General features: G+C 46.0%; 1 protein-coding gene across 6 annotated transcripts in view; it reads left to right on the top strand.

The window, feature by feature from the left end:
• Fubp3 (far upstream element binding protein 3) overlaps positions 1-20,870 on the top strand; it is a 52,568-nt gene that overhangs the window by 19,721 nt on the left and 11,977 nt on the right. For 4 of the 6 annotated variants that reach the window (XR_005976371.1, XM_041674734.1, XM_041674737.1 and 1 more), the window contains exons 3-11: positions 8,277-8,310; positions 10,695-10,744; positions 11,097-11,168; positions 12,412-12,469; positions 14,350-14,512; positions 15,806-15,904; positions 17,883-17,987; positions 19,932-20,034; positions 20,584-20,684. Coding sequence is in view for 5 of the 6 variants with exons in the window: in XM_041674734.1 (XP_041530668.1) it covers positions 8,277-8,310; positions 10,695-10,744; positions 11,097-11,168; positions 12,412-12,469; positions 14,350-14,512; positions 15,806-15,904; positions 17,883-17,987; positions 19,932-20,034; positions 20,584-20,684 (785 nt within the window). In the remaining variant the exon portion in view is untranslated. The remainder of the gene's footprint in view (positions 1-8,276; positions 8,311-10,694; positions 10,745-11,096; positions 11,169-12,411; positions 12,470-14,349; positions 14,513-15,805; positions 15,905-17,882; positions 17,988-19,931; positions 20,035-20,583; positions 20,685-20,870) is intronic. The other 2 variants (XM_041674735.1, XM_041674739.1) reach the window with 2 other exon arrangements.

Raw genomic sequence — 20,870 nt, forward strand, 5'->3', positions numbered from 1 at the left:
TTGTGTTGTGTAATCTCCTTTTCAAAAGTGTGTGTTTTTTGTTTGTTTTGAGACAGGCTCTTTGTACATCACTCTGGCTGGCCTGGAACTCACTATGGAGACCAAGCTGGCCTTAAATTCAGAGATGTACTTGCCTCTGCATATTGAGTGTTGGTATTAAATGCATGAGCCGCTATGCCTGACTTGAGTGTTCATTTGTTTGTTTGTTTGTTTGTTTTAAGACAGGGTTTCACCAAGCAGTGGTGGTGCACACCTTTAATCTCAGCACTTGGGAGGCAGAGGCAGGTGGATCTCTGTGAGTTTGATGCCAGCCTGTCTTTTGAGGCTAACTCTTCTGACTCCATACTCTTTTGAGAGTGAAATCTCTTGTCAATTTAAAAACAAAACAAACAAACAAAACAATTCATGGGCTATGGAGATAGATATAGCTCAGCACCTGATGACCTGAATTCAATCCATGGAAAGAGAGAATTGATTGCCATAATTTGTCCTCTGAACTCCACAATGCATATGTGCGTGCATGCATACAAAATACATTAAAAGAAACAAAAACAAAAGATGGGCAGTGATGGCACACACCTTTAATCCTAGTACTTGGGGTGGCAGAGGAAGGAGGATCTCTGGGAGTTCGAGGTCAACCTGGTCTACAGACTGAGATCCAGGACAGCCAGGGCTACACAGAGAAACCCTGTCTCATAAAACAAAACAAACAAAAAAGACAAGCTGTTTGTGATCTCACACAGAAATTTACCTCAGGGTTGTCAGAATGCAGGTAACCTTTTAAATCGCTGCTGTTAAGTGTGCCCTATGTTCTCTCTGTTTTTGTAGAGTGATTTCTTAGACCTGGTGTGGCTGAGTGTGTTAAGGGCAGTTTTGCCCAAGTGAGGAGAGTGGCTCGGAGAAACCTTCTTTTTCCAGGGCTTTGTGCTTTGTTTGCTCCTGTGGGACGGCAATACAGAAATAAAATGGAGTTGTCTGACTCTGAGCACAGATCTTCTTAATGGAACACTCTAGCCCAGTATTCCCAGAAATTGTGATCAATCACTTTACAGTTTGCCCAGTCCTGTCTAGCAATTCAGTCTGTGGAATCGAAGTGCGAAAAGTTGAGCCATGTGGTCATAGGGAATTCCTAAATATTTGCTAGTAAAACCCTCTGGCACTTTTAGGATATTTTTCTCCTGTTTGAAAGAAATCAGTAAACATTCTGAATTTATCAATTAAAAAGTACAGCATAACAAGCAGATATGGGTGCTGGAGACAGAATCTCAAGGGAAGACCAGACTCTCACATAAAATTCCAAGTCCTTACTATAATGCATGTGTTTTCACTTCTTTTATTTGTTTGGTTTGGTTTTTGAGATAGTCTCACTTTGTCTCCCTGGCTATCCTGGAACTCACTTTTAAGACCACCTGTCTTTGCCTCCTGGGTGCTGAGATCAAAAGGCAAGTGCTACCATGCCCATTTGGCATTTGTTAGAGGATAGCATAGGCTGGCCTTCAAATTGCCGTGTGTAAGGTTAATAAGGACTTCATCTTGGGTTATATAGCAATTTGGAGGTGGATGAAGTTCTTCCTAACCCCACTGTCTCTACTTCCCAGGGACTACAGACATGCACTACCATGTCTGCCTTCTTAACCTCCTTCTGAAAAAGTAGACACTTTCTGTGTCTACTGTTGGTGAGTAGGTCCTTAAGGACAGACAGCTCACCAGTATAGCTAGCTACCTTGCCCTTCCCCTTCATGGTTGCTTTCTTAGTACAGAAGTATCAGGGAGAGTGCAACTGCATCCTGCTAGGTCTCCCATACCTCTGCACACTTGCCTCCTCACAACTGACTATACTTGAGGAACAAGACATTACCCTCAGGTGGTCTGCACTATGCATTACAGTTTGATCAAATAATCCTCTTTGTTAAATGGCTTAGGAACATTGTTTATTTTTCTTCATTGCTCTCCAAGTTTGGAATTTGGGTTTTCTGATGAGCTGAGCAAGAACCCTGAAAATTGGGCCTAGTCTTGGCCTCAGCCTCATCTTCTCACTTCCCAGTGACTAGAAATAAGGTCATTAGGTCAGATCTGGGGAGCTGCATCCTGTGTAGGAGAGAGAGTTAAGCATATACAGGGCCATACAGTCAGAAGTGTTCTGTATGGAAAGGAACAGGTCAGTACATTATAGGGAATGGCAGTTGTGAGCACTCCCTCAGATGACTTCTTTGTTTTTTAATGACTTTTAAAATTTTATATACATTGGTGTTTTACTTGCATATTTGTGAGTGTGTGGTGGTGTTAGATCCCCTAGAACTGAGTTACAGACAGTTGTGAGTGGGTGCTGGGATTGAACCCAGGTCTTTTAAAGAGCAGCCAGTGCTCTTAATCTCTGAGCCATCTCCATCCCTTGAGATGGCCTCTTAAGCCCACTTAGTCCTGCAGGATAGCAGCTCAACTCACCAGGCCTACCTCAGTGTTCTTCCCTGGCCTCTTAGTCTTTTTGAGGCAGGAGCAGGAATTGGGTTCATCCTGTAGCTCAGTCGGTCAGTCACACACTCATCACTTTCTTTTTTTAAGATTTATTTATTTAATGTATATGAGTGCTCTATCTGCATGTGCACCTTTGTGTCAAAAGAAGGCATCAGATCCCACTACAGGTAGCTATGAGCCACCTTGTGGTTGCTGGGAATAGAACTCAGTCCTCTGGAAGAGCAGCGGTCGATGTACTTAACCTCTGAGCCATCTCGCCAGCACCACTCGTCACTTTTACTCTATGTGTTGTGTACTTGCGGTGTGCACAGAGATCAGAGGACTCTACATTTACATGTGGGCTCATGGATCAAATCCAAGTCATCAGACTTTGATAGGCAAGTCATCTTGATGAACCGTGGTCCCAAACTCTCAAATCCTTCACTCTGAAGACTGTTACCCACATGTTCTCCGTCTTTGAGATACACCTTTGACAGTCCATCACTTTGGAAATCCCTGCTCTCGGTTGCAGTGCTTTCCTGTCAGACGTTTGCATGTGCTGAGGTAGGGAGCTCCCAGAGCGGTCCAGCCTGTTAGGGTTCTCTCCTGAGCCCCAGATCGCCCTCTCCTGGCTGTCAGCCTCTGCTTCTGCAGCAGCCTGCTCAACTGTTGCTTCTCTGCTCCGCCTTCATCTAGTCCCCCAGCCTCTGTTGGTGCTTTCCTACTTGGTGTTAGATTGTAAGGTTGATGTGACTTTCTTCTAGAAACAGTCTTCATCTAGGCTTAGTCCTAGTGTAGAGGGGCTGGATGGGTTGCAGTCAATGACAGCTCTGTCATGAGACTATCCATAAGGACTGTAACAAGACGTTTTTAAGGGTTGAGACTGTAGCTCAGTGGTAGAGCTAGGCTGAGGCCCTAAGTACAATCTCCAGCACTGCCACAAAAAAGAAAGGAAATGCTTTTACTTTAAAAAGCAGTGGCAGCGCACGCTTTTAATCCCAGGACTCGGGAGGCAGATCTCTATGAGTTCAGGGCCAGCGTGATCTACAAGAGCAAGTTCCATTACAGGCTCCAAAGCTATAGAGAGACCCTGTCTTGAAAAACAAAAACAAACAAAAAAAACTATCACTCGTGAGTGAGTTAAATCCTGTTTCCATCAGAACTAGTCATACACATTAACATGCATACATAACTGAATAAAGGATGAAATGTAAACCCTCACTGTGTGATAAATTGGTTTTTAAGAAAGCTGGGTGCCCGTATTAATCATGGGAGGAAAGCTCAGTGCTATGTCGACAGCCTCAGACCACTATCGCTCACTCACTGTTACTCTTAGTGCTGTGTCGACAGCCTCAGACTGATGGAGGAAGGTCATTGGTTAATTAATAAAGAAACTGCTTGGCCCTGATAGGTTAGAACATAGGTGGGTGGAATAAACAGAACAGAATGCTGGGAGGAAGAGAAAGTGAGGTAAGATGCCTCAGACAGAGGCCATGCTTCTGCTCTCCGTGGCAGACGCAATGGAGCCAGCCGCCAGGTCAGACATGCTGAATCTTCCCAGGTAAGACTGGTGCAACACAGATTATTAGAGATGGGTTGATCGGGATATGAGAATTAGCCAGTAAGAAGCTAGAGCTAATGGGCCAAGCAGTGTTTAAAAGAATACAGTTTGTGTGTTGTTATTTTGGGGCATAAGCTAGCCAGGCGGCCGGGAGCCAGGTGGCAGGAACGCAGCCTGTAGCTCCCTTCAACATCAGACCACTGTCGTTCACTCACTGTTACTCTGTTGCCTCGTGGGTCAGGCCTTGGCTTTAAGGGTTTACTGGCGGAGGGGTACAGGTTCTTATTCATCTTTGACCCTCCCATTGAGTTAGTGTACATTGGACTCTTAAGCACCTGAATGTGTTTAGTAGTTGCAGGTGAGGAATAACAAATAATATTACAGGATGAGGAGCAACTCAGTGGTTATATACTAGCCTAGTATGCAGGAGAGTCTGGGTTCCATCCTCAGCACCTTCTAAATAATGAGATGAAAGTGCCAGGATAAACAGTAGAACCATATGCAGAGCCCATGTAGATCCAGGCAGCTGGAGTGAGTGTGCAGGTGTCCTGTGCTCTGCCTTGGAAGGCTGCTAATGACAGCATCTCCCTGGTAGTGGGGAAAGCAGGTGCAGCAGGGACAGTGCCTCATAAAGCTGGTGCTGGCGGTCTTTTCTACTCGTGAACAAACAAGAGTGGTGCTGAAACAAACTTGAACTTGCAGTTTTTGATGATAGCTTCAACTCCTGGTTCTTTCTTCACCTCTAAAGTGATGGACTAGCAGGCATGTGCCTACCTCATTCTTACTTTGTATTTTTTTTTGAAGATTGCAGGCCAGTTTATTCCAGTCTGAGAGAAACTGCAGAATATACAGGCTATAACTCTCAAAGCTGCTAGTAGGAAATAAATGTGGAAGAAGAAGAAAGAACCATGCCTTTTTAGTTAGGGTCCAGAAAAGAAAAATGACATGTTCATATGGAAGTTGACAGGCAGTTGCACGGGGTGAGGGGTTGAGGGTGTCTTCAGAAAATGAGAAAGCTGAGGGTCAGGGCCGGCATGCTTAGGATTTGGTCAGTATCCAAAGAAGGGATTGGTGGCTGGGCAGAACCTGCATGAGTTGAGTTAGGACTCAGGAAAGAAGGCAGGTTTAATAGGAACTGTTAAATAGCTGCCTGTTCTTTCTTTGTTGAGGGTGTCACCAAATACACCAGCCTAGCCTAGACCCTCAGTTCTCAAAAGCAAGTAATTGGAGGCTAGGCATGGTGGTTCATAACTTTCGTCTCAGCACTCAGGAGGCAGAGGCAGGTGGATCTCTGTGAATTCAAGAGCTGCCTGGTCTACAGAGTGAGTTCTAAGACAGCCAGGGCTGTGTGGATAAACCCTGTCTCAGAAAAACAAGACAAACAAGCAAACAAAAAAATAGTTGGCAAAATCAGTAATAGATTATTTGCCCAAGGCCTTTCAGCTGGGCTCAGCAAAGAAGTGCTCTGTGGTTTGGGACAGGAGTTGCTATATAGGACACAGGAAGCCTTTGTGTCCCCCTCAGCCACCTGGGTATCACTATCCTTAACTGAGATGAGGAAAAGGCCAGTTATGGTTAGAAGAAACAACAGGGGGAGGGAGGGCAGAACATGGAAAGGAATGTTGACAAACCAAGAGGAAGGCTGGGGAGGTGGCTCAGTGGGTACAGCACTTGTGTGAGATCATGGCAGCATAACAATATATAAAGTGTGCAGTCCCAGCACTTTCGGGAGCTTGGAGGCCTGTTAACCTGGAGTGTGCACCAGTGACCTGAACCTCCATGAAGCCTACACTACATGGGAAGGTGCTCTTGGACACAAATACAGCAGACTAAAAACAAAAATCTGAAGAGGAAATTGGTTTTGTTTTTGCTGAGCATAAAATCCTGCCATTTTTCTCTCTGGAGCTGCACGCTGGTATCTACCCAAGTACCTGTTGTCTGGGGGCAGGAACAGATGATTATTCAAGTTGCTGCTTGTTATAAAGTTGGTTAGTTGGCCTGGAATACTTTCTTAGCATTTCTTTGCAAGGGACAAAAACAAGGTACCTTTTAAGGTGATTGCTGAAATTGGCAGTGTTACTCTTCAGAAATAATTTCTTATTGTCAGCTGCCTCATAGCTGAGAAGTTCATTCTCCCTCCACATCCCGGGCAGTTTCCATTGTTGGGTGTGGGGTCAGTGAGGACCACCCTGTGTGTGCAGGTATGCTGGAATTGAGGGGACTCGGGGAGTGAGATGCCTCCTTAGTGTGACCCTCTCCTCAGTCACATGTTAACTGCATGTACAGTACCCAGTGTCCTTTCTTACTGTTGGGTCCATTTTTAGGCACCCAATAAGATAGATGGCATGGAACCACACATGTGTAGCCACATGTTGTCCTTTCATGGAGAGGGAAGAGAATTTGGGCTTCTCTGCCTGCCTGAGGCCAAATACTGACTTGATGGAGTCTGGTCTTGTCCTTTGCTTTGGCCCTTGAAGCCTGTGTATTTGGGAGTGGTGATGAGTGCAGGTTTGGTTCCAGTGTTTGGGAGCTCCTCCCAGTGTCAAGGAAACAGAATGATGCCAATTGCATGGCTAGTGACATGTTCCTTTGCCAACAAAAAGGAATTTCTGTTGCCGTGAGCACAGACTGTTGAATGGTGTTTGAACAGAAGCTCTGGAGTGTTCCAATGAGTCTCACAGGGTTCTTTTGTGGCCAGCTTGCCCTTTGCTGTGTTCCTGTGGCTTCTCTGAGCCAGGGACCTGCAGTCTTCATGCAGCTTTCACTGAGGACTGCATTCACTTGCGGGTGTTTAGTTCTTCCTGTATTCAGTGGACTCTTCATCCTCTAGTAGAGGAATTCTCATGGAAATCGAGGAGGCTGAACTATATAGCCCAGGCTGTCCTTGAAATCTGTGTGTGTGTGTTAGTTAAGGCTGGCTCAGCCTCCTGAGTGCTGGAGTTACAGGGCTAGAGCAGCTGTGCAGCCCCATGAGCCTCTACCCTCGCTCTTTGGTATTTTGGTGGTGGACAGATTTTGGGCAAAGCCGATGATGGGGATTCCTCTCCTAAGCTGGAGAGTGTCCAGTTTTCATGTGAATGAAAATCGAGCACTGGGTAAGGATAAAGAAAGTTTTAGGAGTCAGTTAAAAACAACTCTCTTCCCCTGAGATAAGCGACTAACAGTGTGCAGTGTCTGTGCTTTGGTTGCAGACTGTCATCTTGCTATTGATCCAGATGGAATATGGTATTTTTTTTCTGGATCAATAGCTTCAATGAACTCAATAGTTTACTTTTGCTATATTGTTTCTCTGCTTTCTCTCCTTTTAGGATGTCATGATCTGGTTTGCTTTTGTTTGTCTCTTTATGGGCCTCTAACTGTCCAGAGGATAGCAGGGGAAACTGGACAGGAGACAGCAGTTGGCCTTCTTAAGCCTTCTCACTTTTCCAGACGTTGATGTGATTGATGCTTTCCCGCTTTCCCCAGAGACATATTTTTGAATGCTCTTTTAGCATCTCGAAAGGTCCATTCAGTTCTTGGGTTTATAGTCTCCCTTTGTCTGCTGGCTGTGTTTCTTAAACTGCATTTTCCAGAAGAGAAATAGCACAGAACCATTTCTGCTGATGGCTGGTGAAGGAGGGGCGCATCAATAGCTGAGAGACAGAAACTAGACCAGGGAGCTTGGCAGAGCCACTCTGGGAATGTGGTTTGCAGAGTCAGTTCTAACAGTGAGAGCCTGTTGGCACTCAGCTCTGTGAAATGGACTAGAGAAGCTGCAGCAGGAGGGAGGAACCTGGTCCTTTCTGGTGCTGTTCTAGGTGGGGAGGGAGGTGACAGAACAGGGACATATGTGCGTGTTCTTAGTGACTACAGCTGCCATGGAGCAGTCCTTAGCAGTGCTTCCAAGGAGATAAATCTTCTCATTTGCTTTTAAAAGAGCAGGAAGACCTGGCGTATCTATGTTGGGTTTGGATGCCAAGCGGTAGGGAGCGAGCAGGATTTAGACAGACAGGCTTCCTTCCTAGGCCTCTCAGCATGTGGACACACAGATCAATTTCTTATCCTTCGTTCAGCTGGACACTGGGTTAGAGACTGTTGAACAAGACGTCCCCTCCTGTTTCATATCACATAACGCATTCATTTCAGCCACTGAGCCTAAATTACTGTTTGCTTTCTTTCTGCCTCCCTCCCACCCCCTGAACAGTAAGAATGCAGGTAAGGATGAAGTTAGTTTATCCGTACTAATGCTTTGATTTTTCTTTTCTCTTTCTCTTTGCCACAGTAGGTAACCAGTTAGGGGCCTTGGTACATCAAAGGTAAGCAGTGGGTTATGTTTTATTATTTATTGATCATTTCTAATTGTTTATTGATCCACCATCTGCACTGGAGTGTTAGCAAGTCAGAGGTTGGGAGTGTGGGAAGCCAGGGGCTAGATTTCCTTAAGACCCATGGTTTTTGCCAGCCCTCTCCAAAACAGAGGAGCAGACTGACTGAGGCACTAAGCCAACCCCTGTTGGGCCTCAAGAGACTTTCACAATGGTGGAGTTGCTCTCTTCCACTGTAGATTAAATTTGAAAGGAGGGAGTGCATTATCCTGCTGGTTCTGTGAATCTGCCAGTGCCTCGGGATCTCAGCCTCTTCACAGAAGAAGAATGCAGTTCTTGGTGAAGAGAGTGTGGGGCTTCAGAAGCGGGATGTGCCTGGGATTGGGGTTGTTGGAAAATCTTGGCTTTTGTGCCTAGTTTTTTCTCTCCCTCTCTTCCCCCATAGCCTTCCAGTAAGTTGAGGATTTAGATTAAAAGACCTTAGCTATAAAAGGACCCATCTGTGTGATAAGAGTATCTGGTTGTAGCATCACCTACAGGAAGGGGGAACGTGCCCAGGAAACTGTGCTGCTTCTCCTCTACAGACTGTAACTGTCAGTTATGTCCTTAATCTGCACTGCCAGAGACACAGTTCTGCCCTCCGTGTTCTACATGAATGCTGGGGATTCTAAACATTACCAAGAGTCAGTTAAATGGAAGGTTTAGACTCATTTTTTTGTTTGCATTGTTTTGTTTATTAATGAGTTAAAATTATTTATGTGAGGTTGTTAGTATGAAATGCTGATAAGCATTTCCTGTTAAACTGTAATTAGCATGTTAATTTTCCAGAGTGCCTATTCTTAGTGCCTTAGACCAGTTTTAGCCTTGCCTTCAGAAGAGAACTTGGGCTGGGTGTGGTGTCATATGACTATGCCTGCACTCGTGAGGCATAGAGGGATGTCTTTGATTCCAAGACTAGTCTGGTCTACATAGGAAGTTCCAGGCCAGCCAGAGGTACATAGAGGGCGATTAGAGGGGAGTTAGAGATTGAGACTGATGACCAGAGTTATTTGCGAGGACTGAGGAATTGCCCAGCTCTGTGGTATTCTCCACTGTATATGTTGTTTAAGGGATCTTGTTGGGATTGGTTTTGTTCTCAGGGCTGGGGATGTGTGTAAGGCTGCCAGCATGCATGCTAGGCAAGCATCCCATACAGGGCTGACCCAGTCCTGACATCACCCAGTGTGCTTGTGTAGATGGCAGTCTATTGGTTCCTGTGGACAGCTTGTGCTCCATAAACAGGCAGATGCCCTGGCCCTGACAGCTGCACTGATGCACATCCTGACAGGCCTAGCCTCTTTGGGGGGTTGTTAGTTCTTGAGGGCTTTTGGATGCAATGAATTGGACCCATTAGGATAGGGTGAAGCATGCCTGTATTGCCCAAGACAGAGAGAGATGTGGAAAGATCCCCTTGTACATAGGCTGAGGGTGGTTCCTTTCTCTGTCCCAGTGATGTGGTAGCAGTGCCGTTTATGCTGTTGGATTTCTAAGTGCTGCACTCCCCTGAAAACATGCACTGTATCTGATCCTTTCTCTGATAACTAAAAATCTAGCTGTATGGAAGATACTTAAAAATGTGTGCTTTTTTTAAACTACTTGTATTTAGCATCCCCTAAGGTAAATGTTTAGATTTAATTGCTTTCCAGGGTGCTGGGCAATTGGATATTGTCCTCAATACACTGCATGCTACATTTCAAAGTTTATTTGAAAGAGCCAGTGGAGTCTTTTTTGTTTTTTTGAAGGCACCTGATGGACAGGATCATATTTAACAAGAGTCTCTCACAGCATGAGGGAAGCGATTATACTGGCCTGGCCAGCACTGATTAGGCTCTGTGGGATGCTGGTTTTCTTGGGGACATACTACCTTAGAAGACAGGTATATTGGAGGGAGGCCAGGAAACAAAAAGATGGAGAGATCCAAAAAGTTGGCTCTGTTTTTATCTGGAGAACACACCCTAATAGGTGTCTGAACCTCTTTCTAAATCCCAGCAGATCTGTCCTGGGGTTGACAGCCCATCTGGTAGGCCCCGCCATGAGATCACACCTGTAAGTAGAACAGGCAGCTAGGGAAAGAGTTGGTTTAAGAATCTGGATGTTTTAAGAAAAAAAGAAAAAAAAAAAAAAAAGAAAGAATCTGGATGTTTCTCCTCTGACCAGAGGGGGAGACTTGGGTGTTCTCGAGGCGTGCTTGACCAAAGGGACTTGGAAATGATACTCTTCGTGTTCCTGAAAGGGCAAAATCAGCATGATTTGTTGTAAGCTTTTAATCTTGGGGATCTAAGGTGGTTGCAAATTTGAATTCTAACTTATTCTTTAAAAATATTGTTTGTTTTTAGGGCAGTAATAACAGAAGAATTCAAAGTACCTGATAAAATGGTTGGATTTAGTAAGTATCTGCTTTGTCTTTTCCCTTAGTCTTGGTCTGTTACAACCTCTTAGGAGCATGTCACCTGTGGAAGAATGCTATTGGGAGTGTGGCAGGCATTGGGGTCAATAGAGTCAGAGCATTTGTGCCTGGCCACCCCTAGCTATGCTCACCTCAGCTAAAGTACCGTTGTCTGCTGGTGTCACGTGCAGCTTCTGTTGCTTTGATGCCCGGGAGTTGAGATGGGTTCCACAGGTCAGCTCATAGTGAACTATGAGCAGAGCATAAATGTTTGCTGGGTTAATTAAATTTATCCATGCATGATTAAGTGTGGAAAGGGGGTTACATTCTGACCCTGCTCATTTTGTTGCAGTTATTGGCAGGGGAGGTGAGCAGATTTCACGAATTCAAGCAGAATCTGGTTGCAAAATTCAAATTGCCTCAGGTAAGGACTGCTTTTTCTCGTAGATTTGTATAGTAGAAATCAGTGTTACGGATTTTCCAGATTCTTTACTTTTTTGATAGAAGCTAGGGTAAGTATGTGTGGTTGCTGTCTGTTTTGCACTTATGCACTGGAGCACCAGAACAGAAGCCAGCCTGGAGATAGGAGGTTCATGCCTGCCTTCTAGGACAACAATCAACTCTGGCCATCATGGCCTCTTCTGACACCTGCCGGCTGGGCTAGCAACTATTCTTTCTGCACCAGAATGTGATGTCAGGCATAATGAGTGGGGCCTGCACCCAGCTTCCCTGTACAACCACACTTCCACTTTGTGGAGAGAGGACAGTAGGGGTCCTAGCTGACTGAGTGTGTCAGACACCTTTCAGGACCTCTCCCAACACGGTCATTGTTGATCATGTGATGTTGAAAGACACAGATTGAAGAACAAGTTTTTATTTGTAGTTTTATTATGTCATCTGATGTGTCTTCTTTCCATTTGAGAGGAAGGGTGTGGAGACATTCCAGTAGAAGATGTTTGTTGTTTATATATAAGATACTCACTGCCATGTCTGAAGGCTGTAATTGCTGTTAGCTATTTGTCTTGAGAATTTTGTTTGCTCGTTTTTGCAGTGCTGGGGAGTGAAAACAGAGCGTCACATAGACTAGGAAACACTGCATCCCCAGTTCTCTCTTTCAGCTTTTTGAGGAAGGATTTTTATAAGGAGTTTTTAGGGTTAGTCTAAAACTTCATGTGGGTGTTGGAAGCAAAGGTTTTCCTCTCGTGTCAAATGGTCCAGGACCCGTGCTTTATTTCTACTGCCAATCTCTTGGGATATGGATACAATAACTGATATATCTGATGTGCTTATGAAGTCCTTACTAGTATTCAGCGCAATCTCCAGACCTGTGGCCATGAGACTGCTCTGCAGACAGAGCGAGGAAAGCATGATGAAGTGACTGAGGTGCTGCAGAGCCTCTGGGCAGGTCAGAGTGAGTGGAGCTTGGCATTTAGGACCAACTCTCGGAGCTCTGCTATGTCCTTCTGGCTCCCCCATGGGACTCAGTCTCTATGTTGAGAACTACAGTTCTCTCCCCCAGCAAAGTAAAACTGGTCTTTTTGGGAGACTGTGCTTCTGTGGGGATGGTGTAGGAACCAGCCCCAGAGAGACAGTCTACACACAGAGGCAAAGGCACATGGTTGCCTGATGCCCACCAACACATCTCATCTTCTTGATTCTTCTTATAGAGAGTTCTGGGATTCCAGAGAGGCCCTGTGTACTTACCGGAACCCCAGAAAGTATTGAGTAAGTTTGTTTTATTTACTTTTTCCTTTTACTCTTCTTCCTCCTTCCCCAAGTGAGGAGAAATGGAAGGGCAAACTGTTGGTGCAGACTGTCGGTCTGTGCTGAATCCGCCCCACAGCACATCCCCAGAGGGGAAAGGCATGGGAGGTTGCCACACCAGGAGAGCTCTTCTCTTACCTCAGACACACAAACTTAGACCTTCCCAGCTGTCGTGAACCAGGGACTCGGGAGTGGACACTCACCCTGGCCAACTATCTCCTTGTTAACACCTCCCATACTGGAACAGACCTGGGTGAAGGGACTGGATCACTGTGAGCAACAGAGAACTGGGCACCAGGCCTTTTTCCTGGACTAACTGATTTGCTTACCTTTCTGATATTTGTGAACCAAGTGAATCCACTCTTTGTGGCCTTTGCTCCACTCACAGAGCCTTGTGAACCAACCAGCAGGTGCCTTGGCTTTGAAGGCCCCTCAGCAAGAGCCCTGATAATTTGCCTTGATTTCCTGTCCTGGTACATGCTTGCTCAGGGCCCTGTATCAAACACAGGCTCATAAACCCAACACCTCCTGGGGAGGACTGTGCGGGCTGGAGTAGTTCTCATTCCTCTTTCAGTCTCTACAGTAGTGTTTCACTAGGGGATGGGGGAGCTGAGATTATGTCTGGCTCAATAGGTAGGGTTGTTTTATTGTTTCCATTTTTCAGGGAGCCTAGATGGGTTTAAATTCTCTTGTTCTGCTCTAACATTGCAAGCAGTGAACCAGAATAAATATCACTGGCAGGTGTGCATTATAGGGCAAGCTGGATGGTGTTGCTGGAGTCGCAGCGTTTTTTTTTCCCCAGCACAGGTTAATCTAGTACACTAGCAAAATACTAAAAAGCTGCTGCAGCTGAGGGCCCACAAGACGATTCTTCACACAAAGGCTCAAGACTGCAAAAGACTGCATGTCCATCCTACTCTTCTAAGTGGTCCTACTTATGTCTGCCAGAGGAGTTGAGGCTTCAGGAGGAATCTCTTTCTCCAACACAGCCAGCCTGTCTGGTTGCTGAATCTTTGTCAGAGGAACCAAAAAATAGATGGTGCTGATTTAGAGAATAAATTCTGCAAATAACAGCCAGGGAAGATTCTGGTGCAGAAAAGGAAATTGGCCCAGCATACGACATGGATAGACTGGGTTGTACTGTTGGCCACATCGCAGAAATGAAGACAGATAGTGAGTGGGGTGAAGCACAAAGTTTCTACTGGGATGGACCAGTCAGGTGTTCCCTGGAATACAGCTGCAGCAGGACACTGCCCCTTGTGCCCTGAAACCACTGGCGATGTTGTGGGCGTAACTGGAAGTCCTAAAGCAGTGTTGCTGACCACAGGGAGACATTGGAATTGAGGAGCACAAGAGTGGTTACTAACCCTTGCTTTCTTCCGTCTTTCTCATCGCTCCTTCTCTCTCCCACCCTTGTTAACAAGCGTGCTGAGTGGTTTTCTGTGAGGATTATGCTGGATTAGGGAACAGAGAGATGGGCAGAGAAATAAAGAGGAAGTTTCTGCCACCAAAGCTGCTAATATTCAAAGTAGGAGGCATGGCATTGTGACGACGCAAGCAGGAGCAGAGGGCAGACATGTAGGGGTTGGGGTCTGTCAGTGGCCTGTTCTTTAGACTCCACCTGGAAACTGTAGTGATGTGGTGTGGTGTGTGCTACTTTTGAATTACAGTTCTGTAGCATGGCGAATGGTTCAGACCTCCCAGGTTGTGAGGCAGGAGCTGGAGCTGGATGGAGGGCTGCCTTGACTCCTTCGCATTTTCCCCGGCACCATTTCCCTTCCCAGAAGACCTTAAACATCCATTTAATGCTGGGTCTCTTGTGATTTTTCTCCTTCCCAAAGACAAGCCAAACGACTCCTGGGGCAGATTGTGGACCGCTGTCGGAATGGACCCGGCTTTCACAATGACATAGATAGCAACAGCACAATCCAAGAGCTTCTCATCCCTGCATCTAAAGTGGGTCTGGTCATCGGCAAAGGAGGGGAAACTATCAAGCAATTGCAGGTGCGTGAGCACCATGTGGTGCTGAGCTGAACTGACCTGGTACATAGTAGAGCCATGGCTCCCTTCCAAACCTCTCCTCACATAGGGCAGGAAAGACACCGTGGGAGAGCCTAGAGTCGGGGCTTCTAAAATCTGCTCCTTGTTAACATTGATTCTGTGTGCTTAAATATGCTCATTTAGATGGACTAGGGGCACATACCTGGAATTTTAGCACTGAGGGGCCTAGGACAGGAAGATCAGGAGTTTGAGACCAGCCTAGGTTACATAATGAGTCTGGGGGCTTCTTTGGCTCCATGAGACCCTGGCTTGGGGGAGGGGTCCGTTTATAACTAGGTGTGGTGGCACAGGCCTGGAGGCTAGAGTGGGAAGAATATATGTCAGAAGCTGTCTTGGGCTATGTATAGTAAGAGCCTATTTCAGAACATTGAGCAAACAACTAGGGAAGTCCAGCCGTGGCACATGCCTTTCCCCAGCATCCCTGCAGCACTTCAGGACATCAGAGCTGGCAGATCTCTGTGAGTTCAACCTCTCTGGGCTACATGGAGGGACCTAAAAACAACAACAATAAAAGCCCAAAGTGCTTGTTTACTTTCAAGTGCTCAGGGTCCTTGTCTATAGAAAGGAGAGTGACCATGTTACTGTAGTCAGAGCTGGGGGGTACTATTCCTTGACTTCCGTGAGTCGCCATGAAGAGACAGCTCTCAGCAGTCAAGAATGTTTGAAATTGAACATCTCCAGCTAAGGCAGCCACACTGAGCCAAGAGTGGTTTGATGCTCACTTGAATGCATGTTATACTGAGTTTTAAGCAGACTTCAGAACTCTGGGATGTGACAGCTGCCAGTGATGGCTTGTTTGTCATACCCCAAGCCTCAGATTTATAGAAGATCTCCTACAACATAGGATAAATTGTAAAAGCTTAGGATTTGTTATCACAGAACCCACATTTCAGCCATTAGCCTTGAGTGGTTTGAGAGCCCATCTCACCTGTGCCCAGAAGGCAGCAGCACTTGATTGCATGGTGAGCGCAGGTTGTCATCAGCCAATGATAAGCAGAACACATAGCTTAGTGTGTAGCACTCAATGGGAACAGCTCCCTAGAGTTGAGGTACTCCAGACATGAGTAAAGAGGATGGCCACATGGGCATTATTTGTCAACATTCCCAGGTGAGAAGACTCTACCTTTGGGAGATGAGACATAGACTTAGAATCAACTGACCCAATTCTGCTTTCTGAGGCATTGTGCATTTTCTCTCATGACGTTGACGGCTGTGTGGTTGCATGTCCCCCAACAGGAGCGGACAGGTGTGAAAATGGTCATGATCCAGGATGGCCCACTGCCCACAGGAGCCGACAAGCCTCTCCGCATCACTGGAGATCCATTTAAAGTACAGGTAGGAAGGAACTTGTGGGTTAGATTTGTCTGGCCCAGTGCTTCTCAACCTTCCTAATGCTGTGATCCTTTAACACAGTTCCTCATGTTGTGGTGACCCCCAACCATAAAATTATTCTCATTTTTACTTTATAACTAATTTTGCTGCTGTTATGAATTATAATGTAAATAACTGTTTTCTGATGGTCTTAGGTGACCCCTTGTGAAAGGGTCATTCATCACCACCACCACCCGGGTAGTTGTTGACTGCTGGTGGTACCTCCTTGGGGAAATGTGATGGGGATGTAATCTCCAGCTATGCCCAATGCCAAGGCCACTGGCCAGATGTGTGGCCACATGACAGGCCCCTGCCTGGGACAGTGCACACACTAGTTTTTTGTATTGAGGATGATTAAGTATATAGTTAGTATCGCTGTGCTGTGGGCAGCTTAAATCCAGACCAGCTGGAGGTGCAGATGAAAACGAGTGCCAGGCATGTTTACCTCAACACAGCTTCCTGTGCTGAGGAAGCAGAGTTCAGCCTGTGGCTGCACACTCCATCTTGCTGGTACAGAAATGTTAAGTGTCTATGGGTGTGTATTGTCAGTGAAATTCTAGTGTTCTGTCATCCGCAGCCTGTCTTCTTACTGCATCTAACCTGCTATGCTTATTTAAGAGCATTGGGACTGGGTGGTGCATGCCATTAAACCACTCAAAAGGCAGAGGCAAGCAGATCTCTGAACCTCCAGAGCAGCCAGGGCTACCCAAAGAAACCCTGTCTGGGGTGGGGGAGCAGGGGGGGTGTGGACTCTGACCCAGTGAGGTTGGCCAGTCTCTCAGTTTCACTCCCCTCTTCCCTTTCCCTTTAGCTGTTCTCACTGTACAAGGGTAGTCCTGGTGAGAGCTAGGTGGAGGGATGTCAGTACTATAGCTCCTCCCTCCCTTCAGGCCAGCTGCTTCTTGCCCTTTCTTCCCCCAGGCTTCCAACTTTCTTTAAAATAAGATTACTGGGTAATCTCAGTTTAGGGAAGTAAAGAGCGTAGATCCTGGGAACTCTCTGGTCAGCCAGCCTAGGCTCCTTGGAGACCTTGGAGCCAGTGAAAACCCCTCTCTTAAAAATCAAGGTGTACAACTCCAGAGAAGCAATACCTGAGATGGTCCTCTGGCCACCTCCTGCCAACACAAACATAGGTACACAATCGGATTGCTTCTTGTCTTTTACCAGTCAAGTTTCCAGGTGTGAGCTGCTGTATCCAGCCACTGTGTCACAGTTACTCAGTGCTGGGGTTGAGCCTGGATCTTCTTGTGTGGTAGAACCACTCACAAACGCCGTACATCCCAGCTTCTTGAAAAGTGTCTTCAGGAAATGCCCCTATTTTATTGACCTTTATTCATAAGTTTGCAGGGAAATAATTGTGATTTTAAGGTCTTCACTTCTTTTCCTTTTGTTTGGCTACAGTCCAAGGTATTGAACCTGAAGTCCTAGGCAGGGTAAGCAAGCACTAAGTTCACTTCTTATGAAAAACAGGACAGTGAGATCTGCCTCGTGCTTTCAAGTCTGTGAGGCCATCTTAATCAGAGTTTGGTAACTGCTGCAGTTTAGCTGGCCTGGGGTGTGACACTCTCATATACCACATACCTAGGATTGTGCATGGTCCTAGGTTCCACCCCTAGCACTAATATATCTAAGAGTTCTGAGGGCCAGGAGCTGTCTCTGTGGTCTGTGCTGCCTGTTCCTGCCTGTTCTCTGGCTCAAGGGAGCCTCTGCTAAAAAACATTTGGGACCACTGGAAAGTTTTCTACCCACCTGCAAGTAAGTGGGCGACTCTTAGAGTTTGAACCTTAGAGTAGATGAACAGTGTGCCCTAAGTCTCTCATCCTTGTCAGCAGCTGAACACCTTCACAGTCTTGGATCTCATTGACCCTGACCAGCTTTCTGCCTGGTGCTGTCCTTTTCCAGGATTTTCCCCCATTGGTGCTTTTTGTTTTTGTTTGTGCAGCAAGCAAGAGAAATGGTCCTAGAGATCATCCGAGAGAAAGACCAGGCTGACTTCCGGGGTGTGCGTGGCGATTTCACCTCCCGAGCAGGAGGAAGTAGTATAGAGGTGAGCTTGACCCACGGGTCAATGGGCAAACAAGGTTGAGTTTAAAGCCAGCCTGCTTTACATAACAAGCCTGGGCCAGCCAGGGCTACATAATGATATGATCCTGTCTCAAAAAGAGTGCCGCTAAAAATCTCTGGTCACACTTCTCAGCTCCTTAGCCTCAAACTGGTTATGTTGGTTTTTTCATCCTGAAAACTTAAGAGTCTACACACTGCTCACGGATATGAAGGGGAAACAAACATGAAAAGCCAACTGCCTTACAGAGCAGGTCCCTCCTCTTGCTTTTTACAATTTTGCTTTAAAGGTTAACTTGTTGTCCAGATAGGGGCCAAGTTTTCACAGTGATAGATCATGATTATATCAGACTTGGAATCTTGTGGTGGCGATGGTGGCACACGCCTTTAATTCCAGCACTTGGGAGGCTGTGAATTCAAGGCCAGCCTGGTCTATAAAAACTAGGTCCAGGACAGCTAGGGCTGCAACACAGAGAAACCCTGTCTCAAGAAACCAAAACAAATAAACAAAAAATTGGAATCTTGTTTTATTGGTGAGATGAAATAGTGTCGAAATCTGATCTACAATTTGCATTTATGCTTCTACGTGCAAACATCATGCTTAGTGCGGTGAGCCAGATTCACAGTGGCTACGCTGGGCAAGGTGGAGTCAGGCAGAAAGCACAATAGAAGCAAATGGCGTTGTTCAGTGGTACAGAGTTTCTGTGGTGACCGATAGGCACTGGGTCTAGGTGGTGCTGCTGCTCGCTCCACAACATCATGACTGTATCTGAGGCCATTGGACGCCACACTTGTATGACTGCGTGGCAGATGCTGCAGCCTGTGACTTTACTACAGTTTTACAGATGAACAAAAGACTGTAAAAGACCACAGGTATAGCCAATGTGATATATTTGTATGTAGTTCTGTGGAATTTGGGAGATAAAATGTTATTTAAGTCTTTTCTCTGTAGGAGCTTTATATTTTAATTTTTTGCTTTAAAAAGAAAGGCCAGGTGCTACAGAGGTAGTTCAGCAGTTAAAAGCTATGGCTGGCCGGGCGGTGGTGGCGCACGCCTTTAATCCCAGCACTCGGGAGGCAGAGGTAGGCGGATCTCTGTGAGTTCGAGGCCAGCCTGGTCTACAGAGCTAATTCCAGGACAGGCTCCAAAGCCACAGAGAAACCCTGTCTCGAAAAACCAAAAAAAAAAAAAAAAAAAAAAAAAGCTATGGCTGTTCTTTGCAGAGGACATGAATTCAGATCCCAGCACTCATAGCAGTTCAGAGCTACCTGTCACTCTAGCTCTGCACTGCCTCTGTAGGCACATGTACTCATGTGCATACAAGACACACACGCACAATTAAAAATTTTTTAATTGGCCAGAAGAGATAGGCTAACTGCTCTTCTAGAGGACCCAGTAAAATTTTCAGCACCTACGTGACAGCTAATAGCTGTCTCTGACTCCAAGATCTGACACTTTCACACAAATAAACATTCAGGCAAAGCATGAAAGCACGCCAGGCGGTGGTGGCACACGCCTTTAATCCCAGCACTTGAGAGGCAGAGGCAGGCGGATCTCTGTGAGTTCGAGGCCAGCCTGGTCTACAAGAGCTAGTTCCAGGACAGCTAAGGCTATTACAAACTGAAACCCTGTCTCAAAACACCCCCCCACAAAAAAAAATTTAAAGGTTTACTGAGCCGGGTGGTGGTGGCATACTCCTTTAATCCCAGCACTTGGGAGGCAGAGGCAGGCGGATCTCTGTGAGTTTGAGGCCAGCCTGGTCTACAAGAGCTAGTTCCAGGACAGGCTCCAAACAACAGAAACCCTGTCTTGAAAACAAGCAAACAAAAAACATCAATGTGCATAGATAAGAATAAATAAACTTTTAAAAATTAAATCTTTACAAAGTCACATGTGAAGAAGCTTTGGTGGGTTTGTCTGTCTGTCTAGGTGTCTGTGCCTAGGTTTGCTGTTGGGATTGTCATAGGAAGAAATGGAGAAATGATCAAAAAGATCCAGAATGATGCTGGCGTGAGGATCCAGTTCAAACCAGGTTGGTATGGTGTTAGATCTACCAGTAGACTGTGTTAGCCATGTGTATTTTTTTTTTTCTTTCTCTTTGACAATCTCCGTTTTCTCCCTAGTCATTGTGTCTTTTTAGTTGTGTGCTGGTTTGATCTTCTTTTCTGGCCTGTGGTTTCTAGCTACCCCACCTCCACACACATCAAATACATGAAGACTTCAGCATGGCTTTTCCAGTTCATAATTTTGCTAAGTGAAGATTTCTTTACAAAATACACTGTTTTGATCTTATACAATCAGACATAATTTAATACCACAATGAAGGATAAACACCTTTCATGGAAGGGACGAAGATCTTACTGTGTTGCTTAGGCTGGCCTTGAGCTCGTTATTGTCCTGCCTTAGCCTCCCAAGTGCTGGGTCGTCTGTACTTGCACAGTGATTAATTCTGACACATATAAAAAGGCACACTTGTACACAGTCCTCATCACACTGCTCTGAGGGTTTAGACTGTGAGACAAGACTTTATTTGTTGTTTGATCTCAGGCTTTTCCTTACCCTCTCTGATCTGATTCCACAGACGACGGGATTAGTCCAGAAAGAGCAGCACAGGTCATGGGCCCTCCAGATCGGTGTCAGCATGCAGCGCACATCATCAATGAACTCATTCTAACAGCGCAGGTGGGTTTAGCATTCTGGGTCTCAGAGCCGACCCAGAAACATAGTGCATCATGGTACTCTGACTGCTCAGGCCCCTAATTGGAGCTCAGAGACATTTTTCACATCTGCCTCTTTCTGCCTGTGTGCTTTTCCTTACTTGTTTATTACCCCCTGCCTCGATTGCCCAGAATCTAGGTTTTTCACTAC

This window comes from Microtus oregoni, unplaced genomic scaffold (assembly GCF_018167655.1).
Source record: "Microtus oregoni isolate MIOR12 unplaced genomic scaffold, Mior012 000025F_ref0000491, whole genome shotgun sequence".
Taxonomy (NCBI): Eukaryota; Metazoa; Chordata; class Mammalia; order Rodentia; family Cricetidae; genus Microtus; species Microtus oregoni.